General features: G+C 45.5%; 1 protein-coding gene across 1 annotated transcript in view; it reads right to left on the bottom strand.

Moving 5' to 3' along the window:
• Window positions 1–14,016, bottom strand: part of DGKI (diacylglycerol kinase iota) — a 383,828-nt gene that overhangs the window by 113,279 nt on the left and 256,533 nt on the right. The window contains exons 20-21 of the mRNA XM_015424707.1: window positions 12,648–12,847; window positions 3,469–3,531 (exon numbers count right to left, since the gene is read on the bottom strand). Of these exons, the coding sequence (XP_015280193.1) occupies window positions 3,469–3,531; window positions 12,648–12,847 (263 nt within the window). The remainder of the gene's footprint in view (window positions 1–3,468; window positions 3,532–12,647; window positions 12,848–14,016) is intronic.

Here is a 14,016-nt window from a genome sequence, read left to right as displayed (position 1 = left end):
ATTACGCGATCAGACTCGCCGGCGGCACACCACCGGTCATAAGAACATAAGAACATAAGAGACGCCAATGTTGGATCAGGCCAAAGGCCCATCCAGTCCAACACTCTGTGTCACACAGTGGCCAGAAATACCAGTGCCATCAGGAGGTCCAGCAGTGGGGCCAGGACATTAGAAGCCCTCCCACTGTTGACCCCCCCCAAGCACCAAGAAGACAGAGCATCACTTGCCCCAGAGCCCCTATCTATACCTTTTGGTTAATAGCCACTGATGGACCTCTGCTCCATATGCTTATCTAATTCCCTTTTGAAGTCGTCCATGCTTGTAGCCGCCACCACTTCCTGTGGCAGTGAATTCCATGTGTTAATCACTCTTTGGGTGAAGAAGTACTTCCTTTTATCCGTTCTAACCCGACCACTCAGCAGTTTCATGGAGTGCCCACGAGTTCTTGTATTGTGAGAAAAGGAGAAAAGTACCTCTTTCTCTACCTGCTCTTTCCCATGCATAATCTTATTAACCTCGATCATGTCACCCCTCAGTCATCTTTTCTCCAAGCTAAAGAGCCCTAAGCACTTTAACCTTTCCTCATAGGGAAAGTGTTCCAACCCTTTTATCATTCGAGTTGCCCTTTTCTGCACTTTTTCAAAAGCTATAAAATCCTTTTTAAGGTGTGGTGACCAGAACTGCACACAGTACTCCAAATGAGGTCGCACCATTGATTTATATAGGGGCATTATGATATTGGCTGATCTGTTTTCAATACCCTTCCTAATAATCCCCAGCATAGCATTTGCCTTCTTTATTGCAGTCACACACTGTCTCGACATTTTCAGTGAGTTATCTACTACAACTCCAAGATCTCTCTCTTGCTCAGTCTCTGCCAGTTCAGACCCCATCAACGTGTATTTATATTTAGGATTTTTGGCTCCAATGTGCATCACCTTGCACTTGGCCATGTTGACGCCCACTTGCCCATCTTTGACAGATCCCTTTGGAGTGCCTCACAATCCTCACTGGTTTTCACCACCTTGAACAACTTTGTATCATCCGCAAATTTAGCCACTTCACTGCTTACTCCCATCTCCAAATCATTAATGAACAAGTTAAAAAGCAGTGGACCAAGTACTGATCCCTGCGGTACCCCACTGCTTACCACCTTCCACTGAGAAAATTGCCCATTTATACTCACTCTCTGTTTCCTATTAATCAGCCAGTTTTTGATCCACAAAAGGACTTGTCCTTTTATCCCGTGACTATTTAGCTTACTTAGGAGCCTTTGATGAGGAACTTTATCAAAAGCTTTCTGGAAGTCAAGGTAAACAATATCTATTGGATCTCCCTTGTCCACATGTTTGTTCACCCCCTCAAAGAACACTAACAGGTTAGTGAGGCAAGATCTTCCCTTACAGAAACAGTGCTGAGTCTGCCTCAATAGGTTTTGTTCATCTATGTGCCTACTAATTCTCTCCTTAATAATGGTTTCCACCAATTTACCCGGTATTGACATCAGACTGACTGGCCTGTAATTTCCTGGATCTCCTCTGGAACCCTCCTCGGCACCGGCGGGTAAACAAGGGACCGGAGGGGAATGCCGGCGCCGGCACGATCACACCACGGGGGTCTGGAGGCAGCCCGTGGAAAACGTTTACCTTGGAGGTACTCGTTTTTTAACTCACACTGTTGGCGGTAAGCCACAGGTGTGCTCCACTTCCCAGATGTTGGGGTGTGATTGCACCCGGATAATCCACCCACCATCCATGCCTCTCCCACGGCAACTTTGCCGTGTGACCGGGGCCAAGGTAATTTTGATGTTAACCAGACATTTGTAAATATCAGCATGCAAGCATTCTCTCTTTGGGTTATATAAAATGCATAAATTTAATGCCAGGCCAATCCTAAATCTCCAATATAAGATTGGGGAAAGTCATACCAGTTAAGCATACAGAACTCTGCCAACAACTTGCAGCTTTTGCTATTCCTCAAAATCAAGATTATTACTGTGAAATGACTTTGGCCTGGGATATGCGAAGGTTATATGCTGGGCTTTATATTCTGCAGAACTGCTTCTTCTGCCATATTCCATTCCAACAAGATTTTGGAAACAGCACACATCACCAAGCCAAAGAAGAACATTTGAATCTCAAAGCCGCTGACATCCCAAATCCAATTTCCTTAGTGCCCCTTGGGTTTGTGCTTTAATTCATCAGACATGCTAATTGTCAGTCATAATGCAGCTGCCTGATTAATCTATTCTTTTCAGATCTGAAGATACAGAATATCTTTGACTAGCAAATTAGCTAAGGTCTCTTTGCAAAGATTTGCCACTTATTCCGTGCCTTCACCTGACATCTAAAATTAACTGGAATACCAGAAATATTAGAGAAACCGGGCAGAGCGGTCAAGTTCCAGGAATTAGGTCCAGGAACAGCCTTAATATGAATCAACATGAAACTATCACTTACCGTGGCCAATTTCAAGGGAATAGAGAGGCACTAGTTTCTGGCTTCCAATACCCACGGCATTCCCTCCCAGAGGACTGAGTTCCAGTTCATAGTCAGATGGCATCATTCTGGCATTTAGATTTATGCACAAAATGTGTTAAGGTCACCACTGATCTTCCCTGGTTGGTGGTATTAAATGGCTCAAATTTAGGCTAGCTGACCATGAACCATTCACATTCACAAAACAGCTTCACTTCACTGATAGCAACTGTTTGCATTCAGAATAAATAGCCAACATGGGCTAGAAGTTACCACTTGAGAATTATAATCACATTGAAGAAGCAGCTTATGCTCCCATGAGCAAAGACTCAAAAAACCACACCACACCATAAAGGCTTGCTCTTTTACTGCCCAACCAGTAAAACTGAGTTCTGTCAGGTAACAAGTTGTGTTTTGAAAAACTAGTAACATCCAAATTGTAGCAGGCTGCTCATAGCCAAGGCGGTGTAGTGGTCTGAGTGTCATACTAAGACTAGGAAAACTTAGATTCAAATCCACACTCAGCCACATAGCTCAGTGGGTGACTTTGGGCCTATCGCTCTCCCAGCTCAGACAACATAACAGAGTTATCGTAAGGATAAATAGAAGACACAAGAATCATATATATCACTGTGAGCATGTTGGCGGAAGAGTGGGATAAAAATGTGATGGATAAATTCTACCCGGCTTTATCTAAAACTCACCAGTTTTATCATCAGCTCTGCCTAAGATCTGCTAGATTCCACTCTGGCTCCGGCCAGTTCACCAGATTTCTGTTCTTGTTCAGCCCTTGACTTAGCAAATTCTATCCTGGTTCCATTGGCATGAGATAACTTTAATGCCACATGGTCTCTGTCCATTAAAAACTGCTTTGCCAGGCATGCTAGATCTCAGGATGAAGGATGGCTGAAGAATTAGCACATGCAGGACAAGAGGGTGTGGAGCTAAGAGCAACAGAGGGCATGAGAAAGAAGAGACCGGAGCTACTCACATGGTGAAGGAATCTGGGGGAGCTGAGACTCTTCTCGGGTCAGCCGAATGCACTTTAGGGATACTAGAGGCACCAGGAAATGAGCAGCCGGGTGAGGGTCAGCACAACAGCGTAGACAGACAAAGTCCAGACCAGGGGATGGGTGAGTAAAAAGACATATAACAACATTTAAACAGAAACAAAAAGAAAGCATGACACAAAGGCAAAATGGAGATGGAGGCTATGCTCCAGGGCTTCACACTCATCAACAGAGAAAGCTAATGAGAGAGATCAGCAAGCACAATGAAGGAAAATGGTCTCTGGTTCAGTAACAAGGTGGAACTCTGGTCATAAAATAGGGAGAGGCCAGTGGCAGAACTGAAATATTAGATGGGCTTCAGGAGATGCCTGGAATTTGACCCTAGTGGCAGAACCTGGAAACCATAAGAACTTGAAAGGCAACACTCTGCAGAGGAAGAAAGGCCGTGAGTCTTTAAATTAGAACTACAAGTGATCACCTCTACATCAACAAAGCCTTTACCACTGCAGACTCCCTCTGTCTCCCTCGCAAGCCCATTCAATCTCTTTTTAACATGAACCTTCCCTGCTTTCTCCACCTGCTCCTTCGACACCTGGTCAACAGTGTAGATATTTGCAGCTGTGTATGTAAGGCTTCTGGCTTAATCAAGCATCGTTTCCTGCAAATGGAATGTCCACCAAGGAACAAGCTCAAAAATGCGCAGTCCAGGTGGAGATTAAAAGGAAGATGCTCCTATCTTAAACAAAGCAGCCAATGCTAATTTTAACCATAGCTACAGAACAGGAGTGAACACAGGGGGGAAAAATCAGTATTTTTCAAAGTCTGGGTAAACCAAACCCCCAAAATATCAGTAAATAATTATATTCCTGAATCCCAATATTGGTATTACTAGTAATAAGGCCCGTTGCGGAAAGAAATGAAACGAGCTCTAGAGAGGGTCTGGGAGAGTGCTCCTGCATGCAGCCATGGCCCACATCCTCCCCGCAGATAGCCATATGAAAGGCAGGTGGGGGGGCGAAGATGGGCCATTGATGGGTGGTATGCTACCGAAGGAGAGGCCCCATGCCACCCAGCCCTCCCAGCGGCTTCAGGAGGCGGGGGGGTGAAGTCAGGCCAGCGACGGGCACTGAACTGCCAAAGGAGAGGCCCCATGCCACCTAGCCCTCCCGGAGGCCTACCAAAGGCCTCAGAAGCCAGCCCATTGTGGGATGAAATACAATGGGCTGTAGACAGAGGCTGCCACCCCCTTCCCCCGTCATCCTCCACCTCTTGGTGAAGGAGAGCGGCACGACTTGCCGCCGCTGACTGAGCCACCTACCAGGTTCTGGAGCAGTGGCGAGCGAGGGAGTCCTGCCAGGGCCTGCGGCCCGAGAAAGGTGCTGCGGCTGTGGCACCACCATGATCCATTCTTGGGCCTGCAGGGCGAGCAAGCCGCCGCTGCCACCTCCTGGCTGCCGTGGCTCCCCACCTCCCACTGACTTTCCTACCAGGTGCTGGAGCAGCAGCGAGCAAGGGAGTCCTTCTCGGGCCTGTGGCCCTAGCAATCCTCTGCCGCCCCGCCGCCATGATCCCTTCTCGGGCCTGCAGGCCAAGGAAGCCCACGCTGCTGCCACCGCCTCCTGGCTACCACAGCGCTGCCATGATGGGCCTCGGCCTCTGGACCCTCCACCTGCCGGAGCATCCAGGCCGTCTGTCGGCTCCCAGCACACTGAGGCCGAGACGCTCAGCAGTGCTTCTGTGGGCAGGACGAAGGCAATGCAGCCATTGGCCAGGGACCCGTTTCTGAGTGGCAGTTCAGGCAGCCAACTGATTTTGGCATGCATCGAATCTTGCCTCCCTAAAACAGAATTATTATATAGGAGAGATACTGGGATTCAGGAACTACTCGGTATTGCTGAAAATATTCAGCTGGCCATTAGAGCTGTGACAGTTTCATTCCCCTTCCACTTCCAAACAGAGGGGGGAGTGAAACTGACTGGGTCTCCGTCCCCTTCACTTCCCCAGCTGGTCTGTCAAGGCCAGCCAGCTAGGGAAGAGAGAAGGGCTTTAAAGTTTAAACCCCTTCTCTGAAGTCGCCCTACAGCAGTGGCATGATCTCTCATTGTACCCAATGATCATGCCGCTGTGGCACACAACTCCACAGAAGGGGTGGCCTGCCTGGAGAATGGATAGCATTTAAATGCCTCCCCCTTCCTCCCCCAGCCATGCCACTGCTGCCTTCCCATCCCCAGCTACCCTGCCGCCCCAGCCCAATGGGGTAGAATGAAAACTCCATGACTTCAGAGCAGGGGTTTAAACTTTAAACCCTTTCTCTCTTCACTAAGGTGAAATCCGGTGGGTTTTGGCACTGCCAGAGTAGCACTGGTTCTACTAGCATATTGCATTGGTTCTACTGCTGGCCTTTCAAACCTGCCCTCAGTTTCTACGGCAGTGCCAATCTTTTTGAAGTTCTTTTGGGGAAAGGCTCCAGCAGCTATACTGCAAATTTTGTGTCTCTTCTTCAAACCCCCTCCCCCCCAGCCCACTGAATATACCCTAGGAGATTTGCCTTTGACTATAATGGCCCCATAGGGTATAATGGAGCTGAAAAATTCAGGATTCCCAAATTTTACCTGTATTCAAATACAATACCGATATTGGAATTCAGTTTTCAAAGCAATACCAATATTAAGGGTCCAGAAACCCAGAAACCAAAAAAAAATCAAGGCAATACCAACATTTTAAGGGTCCAGAAACCCAGAATCCAAAAAAAAAACCCAATTATTTTCCTTACACATCCCTAGACAGTTTGTGCCATCCCTATCTATGGCCAGTAACATCACTGGATGCAAAAAGAAGTCTAGAGTCTTTAGAAAGGCTCAAGTCATTTTGGATCTTTTCAGGTCCATTTTGGGGTCCCAGCATTTCACACCTGGACTCTGGAATACACTTGACAAGAATGCCCCTCACCAATTCACTGACTGTTCTCTGCTAACCCAAAATTCAGGGCCATTACTACTTGTAATACCAATATAATACACCAATGTAAGCTCCAAGGAGATCCTATAGATATAGCAGCTTAATCCTCTTACACAAGAATACTCTTACAAGTGGATCCTTCATCTCATATCAAGAACCACAAGCTTATCAAATATATGTGAATTATATGAAAAAACAGTAAAAAATATTTTTTTCAGTTTTACATTTGACCTCTCTGTTATGATGCCTTGCCAAAGTGGCCTTTTGGATTTCCTGAAACTCCCTGCCATTATTTTCCCAACTAGGGGTAAGAGATTTTGAGTCCAAAGTTGAGCCCAGAAAGTGATTTGAAAGCAGTTGATGGAAGTTCAGTTTCTGAAAATAAGCACGTCTGCTCCACCTAGTAGCTGGATGAAAGATCTTAGAGTCTTCCAGCTGGAGCTCCTTGGACAAGCATAGGAAGGTATTTTTATATTATTTCATCGATTTTATATTTTCAAATTTCAGTTTTAAAACTGAAAGCAAATACACATCCAAGCAATGTCCGTTCCAGTATTCCTCATAGCCTACAATATGGAGAACGTTTGTCTTGTGTTCAGAATCGAATCCAGCAGAAAACTGGATGCTGATTTTACAGTGCTTTTCTCTTCAAAGCAACATCCAGATTACATATCAGACCTGTTTCTCCACGTTGCCAGAGCTGCAGTATTGTCATTATCAAGCCAATTTTTTTCTCTTTCATATATCATCAGTTTTTCTATTAGCGATTCTGGAACTGGCGTTTAGAGCTGGCAATTCTGTTAATGACGCATGAGGCACACTGAGCTGTAGTTCATTTTTCTAAAGCAAAATCGACCCCCCCCCCCAGATTAACTTTCAGTAACACTTTGCCACCACATCTAACAGGCATGACTCAGAAGACAAATGGACCAAAGATAAGAACCGTAAACAAACCAAGCATCTCCTGGGCCACATCTTTATCTGCTTTGCCCCCTTCCCCCTTATCTGGATATAAACAATATTGGTATTCCACCCTGGTGCCACTTAAACGTCACCAAAAGCTGTTATCTGCCTTGTTGGTTCTGCATCATCTTTATGTACATGCTAGCAAGCAGACTTTGCCTTTAGCAGGAATAGATAGGATACTGGCAAGAAAAGATATACAAATCCTCACATCCTTAATCTAAAGATTTAACAATGTGAAGGGCTGAGGACCTTTGCACAAGTAGTTTCCCCTCTCTTCAGCGTATGGCCACACATTGGGTCGGATCAAGACTAAATTTCCAGTTTCCACCTCTTTCCCACCTTTGCTCCTGCTGCAGATCCTCCTCATGTCATTTTTCTGGGACCCCTATCCCCCAGGAGTGGCATTTTGTGGAGATCACTGAGCTGCAGTGAGATAGGAGAGGCAGGAAATTCCATTCTGCCATTGGACAAATTAGTCTGGATCAAACCCATTGTACACCAACCTGATTACTGTGCCTACTCCAGGGTTCCACCCAGGGCCAGCCCAACATAGTAGGCTTCATAGGGCAGTAACATTTCAGAGAGTCCAGGATAATCACTTGAGAAACTAGTGGGATAAGAACATAAGAAGAGCCCTGCCGTATCAGACCAATAGTCTATCTAGTCCAGCATCCTGTCTCACACAGTGGTCAAATGCTTCCTCTGGACGGCCAACAACAGAGCATAGAGGATCCCTGGCTCTGGGATTCAGAGGATTGGTGCCTCTGAATGTAGAGGTTCCCCTCAGTCACCATGGCTAGTAGTCAGCCACAGATAGATTTATCCTCCATGAATCTCTAATCACCTTTTAAAGCTGTTTATTTCTGTGGCCATCACTACATCCTCTGGCAGTGAATTCCACATTTTAATCACTCTCTGTGTAAAGTAATATATCGTTTTGTCTGAGCTGCAGTGACAAATGACAATTACTTTGCCTGTTTGCAAGCTCTTTTTCCCTGAAGCAAATTCTTGGAGGAAGAAATTATATTTTTATGAAAAGTTGTAAAAATACAAAATTATTATCCTATCTTTCCTCCAAAGTGGGTATCGTAGCTGTGCCTGCTTGTTTTTTACAACCTTTTGGAGTATGTTAAACTAAGGAACGATGGCCATCTGCAGTACCTTAGAATACATATGTGCCACATTTCTGCTTTCTCAGGGTTTGAGCCAATTTAAAAGATTTGCATATAGAAGAGGGGCAATATTTTTTTTTATATATATACACATACATGGACACCATTTGCCAATTTTAACATACCCTGCAAATATTCTACATTTTTAAAAAAAAGTTTAAACAAATTTGCTTTAGCCATGTTTGAATGCCTTTTATATTAACATCCTATCAAGATTTTGGCAGATGAACTCAAGAGGAATGTTTGCAGAAGTAAAACATTTTAAGCAAATAGTGGAGATGATAGAAAATTATTTTCAAATTTGTATGAGTTATGGACACTGACTATCATGACTTTCATCTCACATCCTGCGCCATAGAGATATGCCACAGTATGGTCCATAAATCATTTAAGGAGCAATACTTTGCATTTTGGGGTCTGGGGGGGGGGGGGACAGTGGAAGGTTTTCTAGTGTCCTGGCCCCATTGATGGACCTCCTCCTGATGGCACCTGGTATTTTTGGCCACTGTGTGACAGAGTGTTAGATTGGATGGGCCATTGGCCTGATCCAACATTGGCTTCTCTTATGTTCTTATGTACTTGGACTTTAGCTGTGGCCTGAATTGCCTCATATCAAAATATTTGACATTTACTGGTTTGGGATCAGCCCCTTGATGTAGTCAGTATATAAGAAGCAATCACCCATATTAAAAAAGAGTCCAGTGGTACCTTAAAGACCAACAAAATTTGTGGTAGAGTATGAACTTTAATGAGTCAATGCTCACTTCTTCAGATACTTGAAGAAGTGATCAATACCTGAAGAAGCGATCATCTGAAGAAGTGAGAAGTGTTAACAAGGGCTGCCATTCCCCCAACGTGGGCAGGGGTTTGCCCGCTTTTGGGCCCCCAGATCCAACAGCCCAGATCCAGAAGGTGGGGAGAACCCTGCCTCCAAAATACCCTGTTTGTGGCAGTGTGCCCAGCACAAAGACATCACCCAGCGGTGACATCATTGCTCAGGGCACATTCGGGGGGGGGGGGACGGGCGATCATTTAAGGAATACTAGACTAGACCGGGGAGATGGCGTCCCCCCGCGTCCCCCCCAAATGACCCCTGCCCAGTGGTGACATCATTGCTCAGGGCACATTCGGGGGGGGGGACGGTCGATCATTTAAGGAATATTAGACTAGAGAGGGTAGAAGGAGGGTGAGTAGATATAAAGAAGGCAGGCAAGCACGGGAGAACTCTCTTTCTGAGAGATTATGACTGGAATCCTGTCTTGTCTCAGCATGGCATGGTGGATACCGAAGAGGTTTGTAAGGCATTCTGTACCTAGGTTTCCAGCTGAAGCCTTATTTTCCTCTCATCCCGCCTTGCAGCATACGGGTTTTTCCAAGAATAGAAAAAGTATTTTTTTTCCCACCTCCAGGACACATGCTGGCACATTATGCAGGAAATTATCTGCATGGGCTATCTTGTTGTCATTGGCCTTTAGTTCTTGGACACAAGGATACCCTTTAAAAAGTTAAATACATAATCAGCAAATCCAGCCACAACTGAACCAGTAATTATATTTTCACATTTCAGTGAGCCAAACAAACTATGCAATATTATCCTCTTGAGACAGGTTCATGTATTTCATCCCATAATTCAAATCAGGCCTCTTAGCCAAGAAGAGACAGAAAAAATATTACTAGATTCCAATATTGTTACAAATCTTAACAACTTTGATGCGAAGAAACTCTGTTAAATATGAGCTCTCGGGTTTTAGAATTCTGCACTTCATTCTAAGAATCTTTATCCTGGGTTTGTTAAGGAAATTATTTTTTTACTGGATATGAAGACCAAGTCTTATCTTGTACAGTGGATGATTTGCAGTAAATGGTAGAAGGGCCTATTTGTTGGGGGGAAAGCTTGTTGGGGGGAGGAAGTATAAGGAATGATGAGTAACCAGGGGTCATTTCATAGAAAAAGAGCTAGGGGAACTCATTAGCATAACTCATTAGTATATGCCACACCCCCTGACATCAGGGGCCCGGCAGTGGACCTGCAAGGCCGGCGGGAGTGCAAGGAAGCCCCGCCAAGGCCCTCCCTGGCCCCAGGCAGGCAGGGGTGGGGAGAGGCGGGAAGGAAGCAACTTACCCTCCCTCTTCTCCTGCCTCCTCCTGGCTGAATGAGGGCCGGAAGCGGGGGGCCGGAAGCAGGGGGCGGGGCTTCGTCATGTGCCCCGCCCCCTGCACCTCACCCGGGGGAACTGCGATCCCCCGTGATCCCCCCCCCAAAATGACCTCTGTGAGTAACTAGATAAAAGTTATCTAATATGAGACTGGTCCAGATGATGCATAGTCCCATGTGTGGTAAGGAGTGAGGGAAGCATGCCTTACCCTCCAGGGTACCTGTCCCACCTCCAACATCAGTGGGTCTGGTGACATAACATGCAACAGAATCCAATGCGCATATACTCCATATGTACTGTTGAAATTCTAGATTAAATGGAGAATTTTAACTGTGTACATAAGGGTTGCCAGGTCCCCTCATTCTTCTAGTAGGGGGATTTGGGGAGCATTCTGGGGATGCCCCCAAGCCCTGCCCCAAGCCCCACCCCTCAAGCTGTTCGATGGGCCACGTGCTTCCTGCCAAACAGCTGAAGCCCTTTAAATTGCTGCAGGAGGGGAGAAAGAGGGGTGGTTGTGGCTTGGGGGCAGGATTTGGGAGCAGGGCTTCCCCCATCAACCAGCTGGCTGGGGGCAGATTGAAGCCCCCAGAAGCAGGGGAAAACCCACCCAGACCTGGAGGCTGGTAACTGTAATGTACACAGAGTCTATACATGTCAAATTTGGTTTCATCTGAACATTACCCCACAATGCTAAAGTCGGAAGTAGAATTAACACTCCAGGTGGGCACAGGTAAGGCACATTCTCTTATGCTGAATCACTTGGGTATGCAGTCACATGTTACACAAGCATTCCCACCCCTACCCAACTTGTAACAGTGCAAAAAACAATCTTGCTTTCCCAAGTCACACTCTTAGTTTTTGCCTTCCTCATCTACAATACACAGATAATAATATTGAACTGCCTTTGATGGTTGTCACAAGGATCATTGAAATAAAGTACGTGAACTCCTTTGAAGACTTTCATGAGCTATATAAACACTGTGCTAACATTTCTAATATTCAAACCAATAGTAATTTGGGTGAAGGATAAATGCTGTTTGCAAAATGAATGCAAACAGAGACCAGAAAGACAAAGCTCTAAGAACAATGGAAGAAAGAAATGGCAGGGTGTAGTGGAACATAATTCTGAAAAAAACAGTGAGTTTTCAATATTACATTACATGGAAAATAGGGCCAAACATCCATCCAGGGAATATTCATGCACCCAACAAACAGAGAATTGGGTAGGAGCATTTCAGCTCTAGCTCAATATGTTTCGCCATCTAGTCACATTAGGGCTGGATCAATCTTAGGCTAACTTTGCTACAAAGGGGAACCCTACATTAGAATGATTATCTGGCAAAGCCTTTGTGTGGAGAGTGTGTTAGTCTGCATTAAAATTTGTCTCTGCCCAGATAAGAAGCCTGACCTGGATAGCCCATGCTAGCCCAATCTCATCAGATCTCGGAAACCATCATTGGCCCTGGCTACCGTATAAGAGCATGGTAGATTGTTCATAACCAAATGGCACATGTTCTTAGCTGTCCCTAAAATGTAGACAATTGGCAGACTGCCCACTGTTAACAAAAGAACAATAAATGTTTTACCATGATGCCAGGTTCATGGAACTATTTATTTATTTATTCAAATTTGTACCCCGCCCTCCCTGCCAAGGCAGGCTTAGGGCGGCTAGGGTCCTAGTGGTTAGTGGCTCGGGCCCTGCTCCTGTGGTTGTACAACTACCTTTGCTTGTGTAACACAATTACTGGTGTGGGCTATGAGGAGACAGTATTGTGTATGCGCTAGAGAAGTATGGAATGACTTAATACTGTTTAGGGTCCCCCTGCGCCTTGGCTGAGCTAAGCTCCTACAAATGCCTCAACATCACAACACACCCCCTGTCTCCAGAAAGGCATTCAGCTAACTCACTCATTGAGCAAAGGCATGGATGTCCTCCTCTTGCTCTTCTGTACCATATTGGCCTGATTCCTCAAGGAGATGCGGATGAGCGAGGCAGCCAGCCGGCAAGGCTCTCCATCCACTTGCATGGGGATGGACTTGTACGTCAATAATGTCACCTCCCGGCACTGATGCAACCTTTCTCCATGGCCTCCCACCTGAAGAGCAGCCTTAGGAAAAAGACACAAACAAGGGGAAAAGGAGGGGGAAATATGATGTACAGTTGGGCATGGTCAGGGCTTTTTTTGTAGAAAAAGCCCAGCAGGAACTCATTAGCATATCCAGCCACACCCATGAGAGCATAGCTCATTAGCATATTAGGCTGCACCCCCATGTTACCAGAAGTGTCGACATCCAGCCACACCCACCTTTTGCTTCTTATTCTGTTTACCTTGTTTGTTGTCAAAACCTAGGGCTTTTTTGTAGCAGAAATGCCTTTGCATGTTAGGCCACACCCCTAATGTAGCCAATCCTAATGAGTTTCTGCTATTGGGTGTGGCCTATTATGCTAATGAGTTCCTGCTGGGCGTGGCCAACTTGGGAGCCAGCCGGAACTCCGTTCCTGTGCGTTCCTGCCCAAAAACAGCCCTGGCACGGTTCACTTTGCAGCCGAATACCATCTTTTTGATTAGTGTAACATCTTAGAGCACTTGTTAATGATCTTGTTTTATTGTGTTTTATTCTGTTTTATTCTGTCTATTTATTGGCACAAAGTGCCCTATCTGTAAGCCGCTTTGAGCCCTTTGTGGGGAGGGTGGGGTATAAATTTAATAATAAATAAATAAATTTTAAAAATTGTGTAATTTTCACAGTTGCCTTGAATTGGGTGGCCCAGGCTAGCCTGATCTCCTCAGATCTCAGCAGTGTCAGCCTGCTTATGTAGTTGGACAACAGACCACCAAGGAAGTCCACGGATGTTACGTAGACACAGGCAACATCACACCACCTCTGTCCCTTTCTTGCCTTGAAAACCCTAAAGGGATCACTGTAAGTCAGCTCATTTCACCACCAAGTTCCAGCTTGAAGACATGAGAGGCAATAATTACATTTTTAACCTCTCAACACCAACCTACTTTTCAAAGCAGATGAATAAGAGACCGGCAGATTTTTATCCATTCTACTCATTCTATTTTTGCTGACTTGCAATAGTACCCAAAGCGGAAACTCACTTAAAAGGGGGGGTGCTCCAGTAACATTGTGGGGGGGAATAGGCTAGACAAGATTAACAGCTGAAGTTGCAGTTTTCAGTTATTTAGACGGATGTGATGGAAAAAGCTGGACTCTAAGGAAATTTGCTAGCTATAGAAAGAACTCAGTAGCATGGGAAAATATGTAGGGA

The sequence above is a fragment of the Gekko japonicus genome, unplaced genomic scaffold (genome assembly GCF_001447785.1).
Source record: "Gekko japonicus isolate JY-2015 unplaced genomic scaffold, Gekko_japonicus_V1.1 scaffold689, whole genome shotgun sequence".
Lineage (NCBI taxonomy): Eukaryota > Metazoa > Chordata > Lepidosauria > Squamata > Gekkonidae > Gekko > Gekko japonicus.
Note: the sequence above shows the minus strand (reverse complement) of the source record. Positions and strands in the feature narration are given on the sequence as shown.